At 39.7% G+C, this 18,284-nt stretch overlaps 1 protein-coding gene across 1 annotated transcript in view; it reads left to right on the plus strand.

The window, feature by feature from the left end:
* Positions 1-6,246: 6,246 nt before the first annotated feature.
* Positions 6,247-18,284, plus strand: part of LOC124170035 — a 31,810-nt gene continuing 19,772 nt past the window's right edge. Inside the window, exons 1-3 of the mRNA XM_046548721.1 lie at positions 6,247-6,306; positions 9,868-9,993; positions 12,036-12,202. Coding sequence (XP_046404677.1) covers positions 12,079-12,202 — 124 coding nt within the window. The 5' untranslated portion in view covers positions 6,247-6,306; positions 9,868-9,993; positions 12,036-12,078. The remainder of the gene's footprint in view (positions 6,307-9,867; positions 9,994-12,035; positions 12,203-18,284) is intronic.

Raw genomic sequence — 18,284 nt, forward strand, 5'->3', positions numbered from 1 at the left:
AAAACTGAGGGATTACTAAGCGCTGTAATTCGGGCAACTTGATGTAACGCACAAAAAACGGGTACTTTTTAGTAAAACTTAAGTAAAGGAAATAATGCGAAGCGAATATTTTTAATAGCAAATAATCGAACGCAGAAATAAGTTCTCCTCCTTATGCTCTTTGTTGGATTGACATTGATTGCTTCATTAAGACACTAGAATTCCTCAAATTCGGGTACATCCCTTTTTTTACAGATACTAACTATGAGAAATACTTTTGGCTTCATGGCACAGTAGCAGAAACGATGGTCGCATTTTTCGGTTACGTTGATTGAATCGATATCCGGTTTGTTTTATATGTTGTTTAATCTGTGATTCTAGTCGTTCCCAGTATAGGATATGATTTTGTTTTTTTTTACTGTGGTTGAGTTTAGTGCTCCCTAGATAGATGGCAATGGATCAGTTTGCTGATTAAGCTTCCTTGCCTCACTGTCCATTCCGTCATCCAATTTTCCAATTCACTGGCATGTGTTCTTGATGCAGAATAAATTAGGGTATAACAAAGGAGAAATGAATGGTTATCGATTAAATTTCAGTGACAAATTCAATTTTCAGTCGATAATTTCTTCTTTTATCCGGAAGCTTCACGTCTACATCTAGTGCGCAGATGTAGGTATAATATGTTATGAGCAGGCCTTTGTTTGGGGTGGTAAGAATGCAGTCGGTTTCATATTAGAAGTAAATGCGCAAACGAAGTTCCGCCTAGAACTTTTTTAAGTACTCAAAGCAAGGGAAAAATAAATTTCCAGACCTATTCGTCCCGTAAAATATCTCTCTTTATTTATAATTTCAGTTGATGTCTGGAAATATGGTGGGATTCTGATGCATATTCTGTATCGCTCTGTATGATATCTGTTCTTATTCTTAAAGGAATATTAGACTAGCGTGCAGCCTCCGAGTACATAGCGGCTTCCAGCCTTCTTTTTAACCTCATAGTCGCTTTTGAAGAATGCAGCTTTCTTTTGTAAAAATATTTTGCGTCAGTGGAGTTATTCCATTTTTAGGGAAATTTTTCATCGAAAGTATACTTAGAGATATTAATTTCAATTCAGCCATCACGCCTTCGGCTCTTTCCTCAGACCCCAACAAATAAACCAACTGATTTTTAAACCATAATTTTTTCACATTTAATAATTATACTTATTACAATAATATTTATTCAGCTCTGGTCTTTGCATTGTAAAATACAGGACCAGATTAATACACACTGAATGCATATAAGCATTGAAACAATCCTCTGAAAGAATGATTCCTCAAGCAACTCACTTATTCCATAAGAGTTTATTTTCACGGAGAACTTTAAAATTTAACACAAATGATACCCTCTGAATGGCATTTTTAATGATCGGGGCAAAGAGTATTATGTTAATGCTGCGATGTGAAAGAGGATTTATGAAATACCTGAGTACATTTCTGCTGCGATGATTGGCACGTCCTTGAACTTGAGAATTGGTGGTCAAATCTATCGTATTGCTTTCAACTGCAATGCATACGTGATATATGTACAATGAAGTTATTATAAGAAGTTTAAACTCCTTGTCAATGGCTAGGATGATATGTTTTAATAATCTACAATTTAGCTCAATTTAAAAAAAATGTAGTTGAAAAATCCGTTAATTCTTTAATGTCTGTGACTCTAGCACACGCATATATTGAACCAGGTAGTCACGTGCATGAAATATATGTGTGACATGAATAAGCTTGCATGTGCATAGTATAAAAGCTCTTTCTATTGTTTCGATGTTTTTATTCCATTAGGTTTTCCTGCTGATGCTGTTCCCCTTCCTTTACCTGCTAGATGTAATCTCTGATTGTTACGTGGCCTACAAACACTGTAGCGAAGCCAACTACCTATACTTTGGCTTAACTCTCGTGTTTATCTTTGGGCCTATGCTGGCTGACTTAAACGGGAACATTTATATGTAAGTATAATGACAATCACAGTTTTAACGGTTTGATAAATAAAAATTTAAATAGTCGATAAAAAATGGTTCACTCTCATTACACCTTTGATTCTTATGATTCACATTAAATAATTATCTTCTTATAAATCTATTGAAAAATTGTAGCATAAATTGTTGTTAACATTTTTTGCTACTAACGCCTAAAAATTAGGCAAAACGTGCATTTTGAGGTATGCAATCTGTTTTTTATGCATCTCTTGGTATTGTCCTTCAAATGCTTCAAAAGGAAGATAATTTGCTCGTGACAAGTGAGGCAGGCAAGGTAGGCAAGGCTGGTGACATAGGTAGGCAAGTATTCTATGATTGAAACAGTACTGTTGCTATACGCATTCAATCACATGAACTTCTGATTTCGAGCGCCTCAACGACTGCAGTGATTGCCATCTAGTTCCTGAGTCTTCAGCTGCCAGCCAATATTCGTCGTCCTATCCCTCCTTTTACCGCTGTTCATCCATTCTAATATTTCCATTTATTCACTTTTTCTCACAATCTGGATTTTAACGACTGTTTCAATCATAGAATACTTGCCTACCTATGTCACAAGCCTTGCCTACCTTGCCTGCCTCACTTGTCACGAGCAAATTATCTTCCTGCCTTTCCTTAGAAATAATTCCTAAAGGACTTACCATTAAGCTTCCCCTATCCGGCTTATCTCCAAGTCTTCCCTTTTTTCCATTCTTTAAGATGCCAACTATCAATCAACATGCGCTATTGCGTCCTTTTCCAATACAATACCCTGGTTTCACAATACAAATCCCATATTGAATCTCTATTTAATATAATCAACCTCTGCAGCTCACAGTCGCTCTCTATTGTCCACTAAAGTCTTCTTTCTGCTCTTAATTCCCTCACTGTGAGGCGTCAAAAAGCACTGAATAAACTGTCCTCCCTCTTCAATTTCTTTTCTAAAAACGAAATACCTTTACCGCTATATACCGCGAATCCTCCGTCTTCCAGTCCTCCTCTACACATTGATAAACCAGGCCTTTCACTTCTTCTCAATCTCTTTGGTCCCCCCCTGCTCCTGCTTCTCGAAATCGTCCACAGAGGATCCCACAGCGCGATATCTCACCTCCCTCCCAATCCTGCTCCCCCATTGTGGTAAAAGGGAACTCATTTCCAAAGAAAACGATTTAAGACATAGTCTTTGAAGAGCTTCCCAGGTGCCTAAGGCGAGTAGATTTTTACCTATCTACCCATTTCACTACCAAGAATTGCCACGCTCCGAAACCAAGGTTCGATACATTTAAAACATAAGGGAATGCTGTCAATATGAGAGAGAGATTTAAAATCAGGGGGAACGAAACTCGACTGGCTTGAAATGATGTACAGATGGGTATGCGATCGATTCGTAATATTCAGGAGTAGGAATGAGCCGGTGATGGCCTGGGCTTTACAAAAATGGGCAATATCAGCGTCGTTTCGGAAATATCGCCAGGATTTGAATGCTGCCGCGAGTGCTTTATGGGTGCTATCTTACAAGAAGAGACATGAAATTGTGGAAAGCAAAAAAAAAGCAATATAAGTGTCAACAAGCGAACAATGTCGCAGAACAATATAACGAAGAATTGTCGCAGAAATAATGCAATCAACAATGACATTTCAGAAGCAAACAAAAAGCTCAATCTCCAAATATAATAGGGATTTCGTAAAATATACGAAAGATAAGAATGAGTGTGCGTACAGGGGTGATACACAGAGAACGCTGTCTAAGAAGGGAGGGATTTTTTTTTAAATGGCTCTTGGGAACGTGAGCAATGTAACACATTCATACACAACGAGGTATACTAACATTGATTCAGGAAAGCTGCTTCCTAAATTTTTTTGGGCATGCAAGAACCTGGAGATGATTTTGGTCCGCGTGTGCATGAAACTGAAGAAACTGGGGACTGAAGTTTTAAATTTTTCTGTTGTGTGTTCAAAATATGGAAAACTTACGGCTGGGTCGTATATCAAGTTTTTAAAACCATACGTTAAGAAATATAAATTATTGCTTGTCGATTCATAGGGCGACAAACAAATAGTGTTATTTATGATGAACTATTTATTTACGAGGAAGGAGAAACAAATCACAACATAAAAATTACACCACCGAAGCGCACATCCGTAAGCCAACCGAGCAATTTATATTTCTACTGACCGGTAAAGCAGTTTATTGTCAAGACCAGAACTGTACCTTCCTCCATCTGGGAAAAGAGAGATTTCCTTACGTGAAAATGGAATAAAATCATTAGTGCATCATCAATTGCCCTCTTCAGCATTCAATGAAATGCTGTAGTATGCAATTAATAGGGAATGGATTTGTTTTTAGAACTAATGGGAAATATGTTTCCCTGATGACTTAAAATAACGCAAGTGCGAATGCTCATGTAGCTGTTTTATAAAATGTGCATTGTGTTTTTCAATATGTTTCACATCGGCCCTTGGTAAGCGCAATGCCTAAATTTGTCCTTTGACAAACATGTCAGGCACGGATCAATTTACGTATTTGTCTGCCCATGTCCTTCCATTGAAATCTTTCACTAGTGATCATCTCAATTTTTTGCTACATACGTGAGCATGTGAGGTAGGCACGTATTGGATCAGCTTCTTAACTTGGCTACTTAGCTCCCACATTCTAAACTTACCATCCTTACCTAGCCGCCCATGGACTAACTCTTAACTGACCTCAAATCTGTCGGCTCGTCTGTCTACGTTCCGTTATTGCGAATCATCCTTGGGTAGCGATACATCTAAAATTAGATTTTAGGGTGAAACTCTAGGATCCTCAAATTGAGCTCTTTTCAAAGCCTCAACTCCTTGCCACAACGTCTTGGAAATTCCCAGATTGACTTCTGGAATAATAAAAACCATGTGACCTCTACCTACCGCTTCGTTTTTACCACAGAGATGTCTACTTAGCCAATCACGAACAGTATTTGGGTTACTCTCAAAGTGTTGTATCTCAAACGAGAACTCTTGGATCGACATCGCTCCCCTCCTCATCCTAATATTTTTCAAGTAACATTTATTCAAATATAATTAGGACTTACGATCCGTAACGATCGTGAATTCTTGGCCCAAGAGAAAGGCCCATAACTTTTCAAGCGCCCATACTTTGGCTAATATTTCTTTTTCCATTGTGGAATACAAACTCACCGGCCAACAAAGCTTACGGCTTAATAAAGATGTTGCCTTTTCCTTGTCTGAATTATCTTTTTGGCTCAGCACTGCACCTACGTCATAATTGCTACCATCATTTTGAAGGAACATGCGTTTTGAAAAGTCCGGGTGAGATACATTGACGTTACTCACAAGCATTTACTTTGCGGCTCTGAATGATTTTTCATGTTCCTCCATCCGCCGCCGTTTATTTACTTTCATGAGAAGGTTGAGCACAGGGCCATTACTCTCGGAATGGTGTCGGCAAAGACGATAATAATAATTACAGACGCCCAAAATACGCACAGTTTCCTCACGCTTTTTGGCTGTTGGTACTGCGTGATCGCTTGTATCTTACCTGGGTTGGCAATAATACCATAGACACTAATGGCACAACCCATAAAATTGATTTTTTTTAAAGGAACGCCATTTCGATAAATTCAATCTTAAATTAGCCTTTTGCAAACGTTAAAATGCATTATTTAAATGGTATATGTGATAATTGAAGGATCGCGAGAATACCACTACATCATCTACATAAGTTGTGGCATAGTTTGTGTGTCTCTTCCAAGGGTTTCGTCTACACACCGTATCAAGGCCGCCCAACTCTTTTATTATCCAAACGGAACTCTGCAAAACACATATGTGCAGGACTTATACAGGAAAGTAGTGCACTTTTCGTCATCCTCGTGAAATTTAAGTTGCCAATATTGATGACGTTAAGTCCGTGTTAAGGAACCGAACAGCTCGGTTATAACGACTCAAAACTTCTTTCTGGAAGCGCAAATGTTATGCACCACTTACAAGTTACAAAATAGTTTCTCGAGTTTTCCACCGGTTGATGTCGTCCATGTCTCCCGACGTTTCGATACGCAACTTGCTGATCATCCTCAGGGTATCTTCCAAATGAAGATTCCCAGAATCCATGGAAACACAACGTAATTTGCTTTTTCTTGGTTTTTTTACCATTTTATTCGTGGGTTCTTTGTTATTGCTTAAGTTACTCCTTTTATAGATGATTTCTACTCTTAATGCATTGGTATTTGACCAATTAGTCTTAAATGTGGCTTACAAAACCATCTTCTTTCAGGAAGGCACGTGGTTACGACTTTCCCTGGACGGAAGTATTCTCTAGGCTAGAATCTTTGAAACTTCTATTTCGGTAAGAATACAAGCCTTTTTTACATAATGATTCTATTGCTGTGTGTCAATTTAGTCATTCACACCATTTGAATAATTGCCATGGATTTGGGCTAGTTTGGAAGTGTGCAATGCGTACGCAATATAACAGGCAGGTTTTAATGATACATGTGTGAGACGGTGCGCGTGTGTTGTATCAAAATTAGATACAAAAATCTATATACACCTTTGAGCGTGGGACACTGGCTTAATATTCATGAGTATTCCAACCAAGTTACAATACAGTATTTTGAACGGTGTATTTATGATGGAAATTCCTCCGGAAGTCGTAATGTTCAAATGATCTATAGCACGGTTGCATTTCAGTATTCTGGGTAGAGAATTGCACACGGTAGGGTCGGAATTCCACGGTTTCTAAGACTGCGATATCCGTATCATGACCCGCAGCAAAAAGCGCATTGCGATGGTAAAATTTTTAAAGGTTATACTAACCACATAATGAACTTGAAAAATTAAATAACTGCTAGCTATGAAGTCATTGTTAAAAATTATGTTGTAACGACTAATCATAGCAAACTAATCATTGCAGATGTGATGATTTTTGAATAATGAAACAAATTGTGTAGGAATTATTATTCCAGCTTTAATATGTAGAGAAAAAACTAAAAACTCATCAACAGAACTTAACAATAATAATTAATGCAAATAATGAATACGATTAGCAAAAAGTTTCCGCAATTCATTCGTATAGGCTAGAGATGTGCGAGTACTCGAAAATCCGAGTCGAATCGAGTAGTTAGTATTCGACTCGAGTGTTTTCAGTAGCATTACGAATGTCGAGTCGAGTCCATTAGTTTCGGTTACAGAGCTGTCGAGGCCAGTATGGCCAGAAATCTGCCGACAGGAAGCGCTATCATTAATCTTAAGTAATACTATAGTTTTTATAGTCGACAAGTATTCCTAATGCCTTGGCCCGGGAGTTTCATCTTGCTATGTACACTTCACTAGTCACCGTTGGCTCGAAATACCTTTTCGTCATCCGCGGCGGCCGATCGTCTTCCTACCCGGCGGCGTGTTCGGAGTAATCGGAGTGGACCATGGCATCGCTCATTCTTTCTTTTTCGATACCTTGTAACCTACCCATTTTTCTTCAATGAAACGCCGAGAGAATTCGTAACAAATTGTTGAGATCTCTGAAAGAAATAGCCCCGTCAAATTTGCCCAAAACATAAAGGTACCCTTACATAAATTCCCTTCAAGCTGAAATTTTTCATGAACCTTAAGGATACCACTTTGATGAAATACTGAAAAGTCTCCATCGATGCCGTTTGTGCTAAAAATTTTATTCAAGGTCAAAGGTCACAAAATGGGTTTCTTGCATTTTTTGGCCAAAATGTTTGTTTTATGAAAACAATTGCTCCGTACAAAATTGTAGATAAAAAAATTACCTAGAAAATTATTATCATACTTTTTTCCCTTATATTTTCCGTTTCTGAGAAAAGCCATTCGACAGTTAGCTGCAGCTGTATTTTACGTAATATGCATTGCTATATTGTTGCGCTCTGCGAACATTATTGTACGCGTAACACAAATATTGGCTACCCGCTCTCACCTGTCACCTTGCCAAAAATAAACTCATACTTTCCTTTGCGATATCTCTGTACGCTACCCATTTTCATTCACTCAAACATTGAGAGAATGCTTAAAATGTTATTACGATTTCTGAAAGAAATATGTAACTTTAATGTTGTATCGGACAATGCCAGTTTTTTCCGGTGTTTTAAGTCACAAGCTTTTAGCCTTTTTGATTACTGCGTACGTCCGATACTAATTTTCTTTTCATTCATTTGCTGCGAGTTTTTTTCTAGGAAATTAAAAAACAAGAGTCACTCAGGTTGATTTTATGACGTGAGAGATGCATATATTTTGCCTTACAAATTTAAAATTAAGTTCTGCAGTTCGTTCACCTCGTGCACTTAAACTCCATGAAGATTCAAGACCCATAACAATCATTGATATATTTTTCAAAGGTATTTCCAATGTTCCAGAATCTTAAAATTATGGATAGTAAGTATGTACTTGTACAGAAATAGCCTTGCCTTGAATTCTACTTGCCTTTACTGGCAGAAATTTGCCATGAAAGGCAATTTTCAGCAGGCAGTAATATGGAGACGTCAAAATCTGCTGCCTGATCAAGTAGAAAATTTGTTTTTCCAGCGTGAGAATTGAAAGGCTCAAAGATTACATGTTTCATTTCTAAAGGTTAATTCATTTCAATTGTGCCTATGGAACTCTAAGACAAATTAATGTTCATTTATCTCCTAATTCTGGCACAATTACCCTCAAAGTTCCTCATTATCATTTCCGTTTTACATAAAGTTAAGCATTTAGAATAAAAAACTCTTTATGGGATCAGAAAAATAAGAATAAATTAGAGCATGCATGGTTGTATTGCCTGGTCCAGAAAGTACCATACTCGACTCGATACCCGCGAGTAGTTTTCAACTCGACTCGAGATCAAAAAGTGCTACTCACACATCCCTAATATTTACTACCTATTACTATTTTATTGATATATTTTACGTTCGACGAAAGCAGCCTAAAGGTAGCCTTTCAAGTCTATTCATGAGTTTTTCTAATCTTTGTTTACTCACTGACACAGTTTCTCGCAAAAAAAATTGTGACTATAAATGAAAACTAAAAATACCACATATTTGAGCTTCAAGTGGACTGTACATAAATATACAAACTTTGAGTCGAAATTCTTTTGCTCAAATAATTCCCTACTTTCTACAAACCATAATTAACTAAAATATAACACGAGTATTTGTGTTATTGTATACTTGCTTGAAAGCAGAGGAAAAGTCCTAACATTAATTCAGTTTCCCAATACATACATTCTCCACAGAAGATAAATGCTATATCCATGAACAAAATAATGCAATAATTACCATTTTGACTTCCATACAAATCACAACCCCTTAGAAAATAGTTTAAAAAAAAATTATGATTCAGTTTATCGGCTCAGATGAGGGTCTATAACAATTTTTATTGAGTATCAGTAACTGTAAGCGATGACTATAAGAAACAAGGTAAATGAGATGGCTGCCGGTCATTTTGGCGTAGGATTTCAAAATACGATTTTTAACCGTTATATTGATATGTAAATAATATAATGGGTAATTTTTCATCTGCTTAATACAATTTGTGTCGTCGTCAGATATTTTTCTCTGGAAAAATTTCTATTGCACAAAACGCTGTTGTGGAAGCGAGTAGAGGAAAAGACAGATTAGGGGAAAGAGGAGGGTGGAGAGAGGAAACAAAGGGGGTTGAGAGAGTAAAAGTTATAAGCCCCGCGGTTTAATGGGAGAGGAATGGAAGATTGAATGCGCCGGTCACCTCTAACCATTTAATTGTATATTTTTAATAGTGTAGCATCATTTTTTGCCTATTTATAGAAGATATTTTCGTCCTGTTTACAATAAATTTGATTTGAATAAAAGCTAGTGACATGCACTTAGACTAACTGATGTTATGATAAATTGGTTGTGAGTGTACTTATATATCTTTCTTTTGCATTCAGAGCATTGAGGAGCGTGAAATTCGCCATCAATTCGAGGGGAAAATTTCAAGAAGACCTTTGCGTGCTCTATGAAGAGCTGAATAGAGCACGTGGAGGTCTTTCCGTGGAATCGTCGGAGAACCCAAGGTAAATACCGTAGTCGTAGGAATAATTCATGTTAATTTTAATGATGGAAATATATTTCGCTATTTAATGTGGTTATTCAATAGGCTGTTAAATAATTATTACAACTAATTTATCTAGGAAAGCTTTATGTTTCGTAACTTTATGGTATTGCAAAATTTAATCAGGTAATGAGTAAATTTGAACTTCGTAGCCTATTGTTGAAGGAAGAGAATGGAGATCCAGGGGTTCGACTGTTAAAATAATAACTATTAAAATTCTCCGTTCTCATGAGTAAGTCCACATTGGAACTTATTGGCAGAGAATGTCCGACGCATTGATAAAATACAAAATTTTAAAATTAGTATTTGAAGATAGTGCTTCATAATTTATGTCACATCAAGATGAGCCTATACAAATGTTGCAGCGATGATTGTAAAGGGTAGTGCAAAGCGGCGTAATAGTGGCGGCAAGTACCGATAAAAGAAGGCTAAATGGCAAGTTTTTCATTTTTTTGCGGGGGGTTCCAACGGAATACCGGGGGTTTTATACTTGTGTTATATACTAGCACATATATTATATAAGTTCAACTTCAACGTTTGCGGCACTCATAAATAACATGATGTTCCAACCACTTCCACGAAATATCGAAACGGTAGAGCACATTTCTTCTTTATTTTAGGTATTCTAGCTGACATTTTTTTTCCTGTCCTTTCGTAGTTCTGCAACTTTTCCCAGTGATATATGTAGGGGGATGGGGTATCACAGGGGTCGTGAATCCGTAACTATACATCCTATTGTGCCTTAAATTGTGGAAATAAAATTCTCTTTTATATTAGATGAGGATTATAATTGAAAAAAAAATAAAATTAGACGAGCCATTACACAACATAATTGCTTCAAACTCGGGTGCTTATAATTATGACGTTATAAGTGAATGATGATGACTAACACGCATCGAAAAGTTGAAAAAGGTGTTAAAAACATATTTACCAAACCTCAAGATAAACTAGAAGCATTGCTATTAACGAAAGATATGTGTAAATAGCACTTTTATCTCAATTTTATAACACTTTCAATTACAATTATTGCATATTGTAGCGTCTTTCTTTTCTTTTTTCATTAGGCATTATTAGTAGATGACGACAAATAGCGGCGAAACATTGTCTTAATCATTGAATTTTCAGCAAAACACAACATTTTCAACACAAATTATGGTTTCTATTATTAGCTTGGAGGTTGAAAATTTTCTGTAATAGAAGTCAAAACGATATGTCGTAAAATAGGGATACCCTTGCAATGGACACTCAAGGGTCTGAGGAAATTTAATCCTTTCATCTGAGCGATAATAAAATGTAACAGCTATACCGTTTAAAGCATACATTTATCTATTTAAATGAGGAAGAAATTTAAGGTATACGATGCTGTGACGTCATGTGCCAGTGTGTCCATATGGTACTACTGTCAAGAAGTATTTGGGAGGGTGATGAGTAATAAGTGGAATGGATTGGGAAAAGATTGGATTGAAAAGGGTATGGATTGCATTACGTCATTAACTAGGTGTTCTTCGGTTGCTATCTTTCGAATTTCTAAGGCAACCGCCATCCTTTCTTTACCAGTAAAATGGATTTTTTTGTATCTGAACTGCTTTGGCGCCCCATTTCCAAGAGGTGCCCGGCGAAAGCTGACTTGCCATTTTTTTCTGTTTTTGTCTGTGTTTCTCTTCATCCTTGTCTTGAAGTTTGGTCCCATTTCGCCGATATAACATGAATCACAATTATTACCCTTTAATTCATAGATACCAAATTTTAATGTGGGTTCAATAACATCTTTTGTATTATTAAACAATATTCCCAAGGTGTTGTCTTTATAACAAGCAACCTTGTATTTAGTTTAAGGGATTGCTTTTGTTAGAAGATTGGATAAAAAGCCGATAAAATGTATTATTTTTCGACGTGTAGCAAGGAACTTGACTTTGAGTAAAATAAATTGCTGAAGGTGGGCATGAGGCCTCAATGTGTATGTTTAACAGAATAACAGTTTTTATTCTCGTTCCTCTTTCACAGACGGGGTGAAATATCCTTGATAAGAGCGCATTCCTTCGCTGCGATGGTGGAAAACGAACGGGAGCAGCTCAATTGGAAGTTAAATGAGGCGCTAAATGAGTCTGCCCCTCAGCTCCTCCTCCAACTTGTGATCGCGATTATGCAACTTGGCAACGGCGAGACAGTCGGTGAGTGGATGTGCATGTATGATCAGGGTTCGCTCTGGTCGATGGAATAGAAAGAAACTCTCCTGAAAGTCTAATCACCCAGAAAACGGAGAATGGAAAGCTAGAAATGGAATGGTTATGTAATACTTAATTTTTCTGCTTCTTCTACCTCTGCCAACAGTAAATGAGAGATGCAAAACTGTATGAGTATGCGGGCATAATTGGTCGGCTGCAATTGAGTCATTGCTCATTACACGCTTCTGACGGAGGTATGGGCAAAGAGATGGATTAAAGAAAAGAAAGGAATTTCTCAATTGGCCGTCTAATTCTTATTGCTCGTCCACCTTGCAAATCAGAAAGTTACTGCGTTGGTGCGCGGGAAGGGGGAGAAATTCCCCGCAGGGACCAAACACCAGCCTCTCAACCGGAAAGCCCAAACACACACTCCGTGGCGTTCGGACGCTCTCTCATCGAGCTCCCGATTTTCTGAGTTTTTGTGTGGTTAAGCGAGCTATTTTGCTTATTATTTTGTATCATCGTGTGCGCTATTACATTCTCTATTGATTGGTGTAACAACCATCATCGAGAGTTGAGCTGTTTTGAATTTGTTGCTGTTTTTGCTGTTTTGGTGTTGCGAGTCAACTCGGCTTGTCGGACCGCGAGGAGGAGGCGGCCGTCGGCCGGGCTTCGTCCCGGTCGGACTCGGAGTCGGCTGCGGAAGGCGATGGCGTGATTTCTACTCACCTTACTACTACTACTACTACTACTAACTCTACTGCTTCAGCAACAATAATGGCGAAATCAACCCCGGAATCACCTAGAAAAGGCTCACCAAACAATGGATCACCAATTAGGAATATTGGACGCCTTAACCTTCTTGGATCTGCCGAGGAAACAACACCTGCCACTCGTCTACGACGAGAGCGTGGAGTCCTCGTATCTACCGTATGTACACCAGTGGTTCCAGTGCAAGCCCAAATCATTGTTACGAGTGCTGCTAGTGATAATTGTAAGACGAAAGTCACATCAAGTGATTTCGCATTAACCCCCATATCGCCTGCTGCTAGCCTAGAACGCCTTACTCCCAACCCCTCCCACTCCGGGCCTATGCATCGGCCGGTGACCTTGAAACCGTCGGCCGATCCTAGCAGAACATCGACGGACCTCACGCCGCTGCCAGCCGCCGTCCCCTCCTCTTCGGCCAGCGGGTGCCAGCGGAAGGAAACCAGTCCCCCACCCTCTCAGCGTGACTCCGCCTGCTCCTGATAACACCAACTCCGACTTCCCCTCCCTACATCCGCCTCGCGCGAGGACGTACGCTCGTGCGGCAAGGACCGGTGGCGCTGAGAACTACGTCAGCCGACCAGATGGACGCGTTGCACAAAATAACACTATATTTGCTTTTCAAACTAAAAAAATTACACCTATTGCTGGAGGGCCTAATAAAAAAATGGGGATAATTCTCCCCGCCCTTCCCGATACCTCTATCCATGTCTATGTCCTCAAGGTTGGTGAGATTTTGGGAGGGGGGAGAAATATAACGCACGCTGCGCGTCTCTCTCACCAGAGAATTTGTATATATTTGAAATCAGAGAAATTGGTGGACACCTTTATGCTTGAACACGGAGGTATCACCATACACCTGGGTGGAGGCCAGGCGTTTTGTCACCAGGTCTGAAAAAATTATTTTATCTAATGTCCCTCCTGATGTGAGCGATGGTGACATTATTGAAATATTGAGTCAAGCTGTCAGAGTCGTCTCACCAATTTACCATCTAACCATTGGCATGAAGGATGACGGCTATGACCATGTCAACTCTTGGAACAGAATGGTTTATGTGGTCCGACGCGACGGCGTCTTACTACCCGATTCTTTTTTCGTAGAAATCGGGGATAATCCTCACAGAATTTATCTTACGCATGACGACCAAAGGTGTCACATGTGTAAGGGGTACGGGCATTTCTCATCGGAATGCCCTCGCTTCTTACCTCCGGAAGCCGAGGGTGATGAGGCGAATGCCCAACACACTACTCATAACACACAACAGAAGGAGGAGTCTGCCTGTCCCCCTAACCCACCCCCTCTCCCACCCCAGTCCTCGAATGACGCTGTCCCAGATAGCGCTGATTCCTCTCCAACTACCCCACCAACTTCACCAAATACCTCTCATCCCTCGACACACAGAAAAACTGCGGAAGACCTTCCGCAAAACATCAATGATGATAATTTGAGTGAGTCTTAAGAAAGAGACTTTGATACCCAATCCTTCTCTTCGCTATTATCAAATGCTGATGATTTTTATGGTACTGTTCCTGGTACTTCTTCCATGTCTGAAAGATCGGCAAAAAGGAAGAAGTCTGCTGAAGAGGCCAGCACCGAGAGCATTCCTGACTCCCCAGAGCGAAAGAGAGGTTCAAAAAGTTTGGACGTAGTAGGTTTGCAACAGATTGAGGATTTTTACTTAGAAAATCCTGATTTCAGTGCCATTCCTTTTGCAACCCTTAAGAGGTACCTGAATGCTGTAAAAAGAGCTGATCCTCACAAAAAAGCCAAAGAATTTCTCATTTATCGCGGAGAATTACACTCAACGCTAACTGCGCTTGATGAGAGGAAAATTGTAAGGGATCGAGCGCTCAGTATTAGGCTCCATAGGCTCGTGAACGCACTTAAGCATTGATTTCCTTCATCTGCTATGCATTTTATAAATAATTTTAACTAGTTAAATTATTTATTGAATTTTAGCATCATCCAACATATACCTTAATTGACTAAGGTTGATTTTAAATTGATATATTTTTAATTAATTAATTTATTTATTTATTGCTAGTAATGAGTGAGCTACGCGTGATGACTCTCAATGCCTGCTCGGTACGTAGTGTCATGAAATGGGCTCAGATGTCCTTGTTTCTCAGGCGATATGAGCCAGATATAGTTTTCATTCAGGAGACTTATACCGACTCACCTACTATGCGATCCTTGCCAATGTACGATTTTCATTTTACTACTCCAATGGTTCCACATGCAGGGACCGCTATAGCAGTCAAGAAAAATGTGAGCGTTTGCTCTGTGTCTCGTCATGTGATCGCACCAGGCTATGCATTGGCACTTAGAGTTTCGACCAATTACCCAGACCGTCAAAATTTCCTTTTTGTTACCATATATGGCCCTCACATACAGGATAATGCGGTTGAATTAATGCATTCAGTTAACCTTTACATTAAAAACACTATTTTAACTCAGGCCAATCAAAACACATGGGTGATTGATGGTGGTGATTTCAATTGCACTCTTGTTCCCAGAGCTGATAGAACGAATGGCATTGAGAGATACCCAAGGTATGCTGCCGCCTTAAGACTGCTTGTAAACCAACACCGTCTCATTGATGTTTGGAGACGTTTGAGACCCAATGATCCTGGCTACACCCACCTGAGCCACAGCGGAATTGCCACTGCTTCACGGTTAGACCGTTTTTACATTTCTGAGGAGAAAATTGAACGTGTCCGACGGGTTGAGACATTACCTTCATTTTCAGACCACAAAGCCGTCATGATGTGGTTGGCTGTGTCAAACGCCACACATAAGTCACCTTACTGGCGTTTTGACAATACACTTCTTGAGAATGAGGAATATTGCAAGCATGTAAAACTATTAGCTACGTCCTTGCCAAAATTGCGATCTTATGATGGACCGATCTCTGCGTGGGAGGTGATAAAGTCAGAGATTAAAGAACACGCAATTATTTATAAAAGGGGTATAAAGATGAATGCGCAAAATGATGAGGGCTACTATGCTCGAGAAGCCAAAGCTCTGGTGGCCAAAGTGGGCTGGGAAGGCATCTTAGCAAATGATGCACCTGCCACTGCTCACTTGTCACAGTGGGCATCAAGGTTGATGCCTAAGCCCATTACCAGACTTAAAATTTGTGGGAGATGGGAAAGTGATCCCTCAAAACTAGCGGCTGAGGTTCTTCGACATTTTGCTGATGTTTTTAGTCCACCGACACATTTAAACTGTGATCCTAGCGTGGATATAGATTCCTTCCTCTCGACTCTCACTCCTCTTACCGAGGATGATTGTCGTTCCCTTGAAACTCCTCTCTGCGCCGATGAGGTGTTAAATGCGCTCAAGAGTTTAAGTAAAAGCAAATGCCCGGGAATGGATGGCCTTACCCCTGAATTTTACCTCAGATTTTGGGATGTATTGAAAAAAACCTTCCTAAGAATGGCTCATGCCAGTTTTGAAAGAGGAAGGCTTCCTCGGACCTCATCGACGTCAGTAATAACGCTTATGCCAAAAACCGATAAGGTCGAGACAGTTGACACTCTTAGACCTTTGTCCATAACTAATACTGACTACAAAATTTTAGCGAAGGCTCTCTCTTATAGATTGTCAAAAGTCATCTCCTCTCTAGTGTCTGAAGAGCAATCTTATTGCCTTCCTGGGAGAACCATATATGATTCAATTGCATGCACTCGAGATCTTGTTAATCTTCATAAAAATGGCCAAGAACCTCTAGCTGTGATATCCTTGGATCAAAGAAAGGCTTTCGACAATGTAAGCCATGCTTTTTTATTCAAATTTATGGAAAAAATGGGATTTGGTATGAGTTTTATTAATTTTATCAAAACCCTTTATGAAAATTCTTTATGCATGGTAAGAATTGTGACAAGTCTCACCAGTCCCATTCCGTTTTGCAACGGAATACGACAGGGGTGTCCTCTTTCTGGGCAATTATACTGAATTGCCTTTGAGCCCTTGATGAGGAAACTCAGACACGAGTTAACCCCTGTAGTAATCCCTGGTCAGGTACATTCTAGTATTGTAGCAAGCACATACGCAGATGACATTACGATTTATGTAAATAATAGCGATGACTTCAATAAAATCACTGATTGCTTTAAAATTTATTCTGCACACAGCGGTGCGAAATTGAATATGTGCAAAAGTCGCGGCCTGTGGATTGGACCTTGGCGATCACGGGATGACGACCCCCTCGGCATTCAGTGGTCTAAAGATGGCATTAAATGTCTCGGCGCTTGGATAGATGTGCAACCAGAGAGGCAGCAAAATCTTCTGGATAAAGATACACGAGAAAGAATATTAAGAGCCATTCGTAGGTGGACCCAAATAGCAGGGCCTATGTCCCTCAGGGGAAGGGTACTAATATGTAATCAATTTATAGCCCCTACCATCTGGCATATTTTACATTCCTACTCTCCCTCGGAAAATATAGTTCGGAGCTTACAGGCCATACTAGTGAACTTTGTATGGTGTGATAGGAAGCATTGGGTTACCAAAGAAATAGTATCAACACCTCTAAATGAAGGAGGCCTTGGATTGGTGGATATTTCATCAAAGCTGATTGCTTTCCGGTACCTCACAGCGCAGCGTATTGCCCTCAGATCAATGTCCAGTATGAGGAGGGCTCTGGCGTTGGAGTGCATTAGAAGAGAGTGGGAGGTGGATGATCCTTACACTCTGTTCACTCAGACCGAGAGAATCGTCCCAAGTCGTCTCCACCCGAATGACCTACTCTATCATAGCGTCATGAAAGCGTGGAAAATGTACCGAGTGACACCGAATGAAAATCCACAACTTAGAATATCTGAGCGTCCTGGACCGACCGGTTGGCCACCACCAAGTCCTTCGTATGCTTTCAAATATTTCAGCCGCAGGCAAGACAAAAGTCTCGTTCTGCCAATTCAAAAAGCCTTTGTTTATAAAGAATGCCTCTACTTACAAAATAGCCACCTTTGGCCTTTGAAGGGCAAACATACTGACGATGGAATTTTGTGGCTAGCTTTGAGGAAGTGGCCAACCTTGGGAGTTGATGCAGACATTGCTTGGCGATTATGTCATGGGGCATGGGCCGATGGGGTCTTTCTCTCCCGAGTGGGTCACACTCCTACCGACAGGTGCCCTTGGTGCCCTGACACAATAGCAACGGCATGGCACTTGGCCTTTGTGTGCCAGAAAGCAAAGGAAGTTTGGAAAGCAGCTGTGTCCTGTGCTAAACAACTAACGGGTATGAACAGCATACTAGTATTATATGTGTATGCTGGGATTCCCCTTCGTGCCTCGGTTCAGAAACGGGGCATAGCC

Source organism: Ischnura elegans, chromosome 13 (assembly GCF_921293095.1).
Source record: "Ischnura elegans chromosome 13, ioIscEleg1.1, whole genome shotgun sequence".
NCBI classification, from domain to species: Eukaryota; Metazoa; Arthropoda; class Insecta; order Odonata; family Coenagrionidae; genus Ischnura; species Ischnura elegans.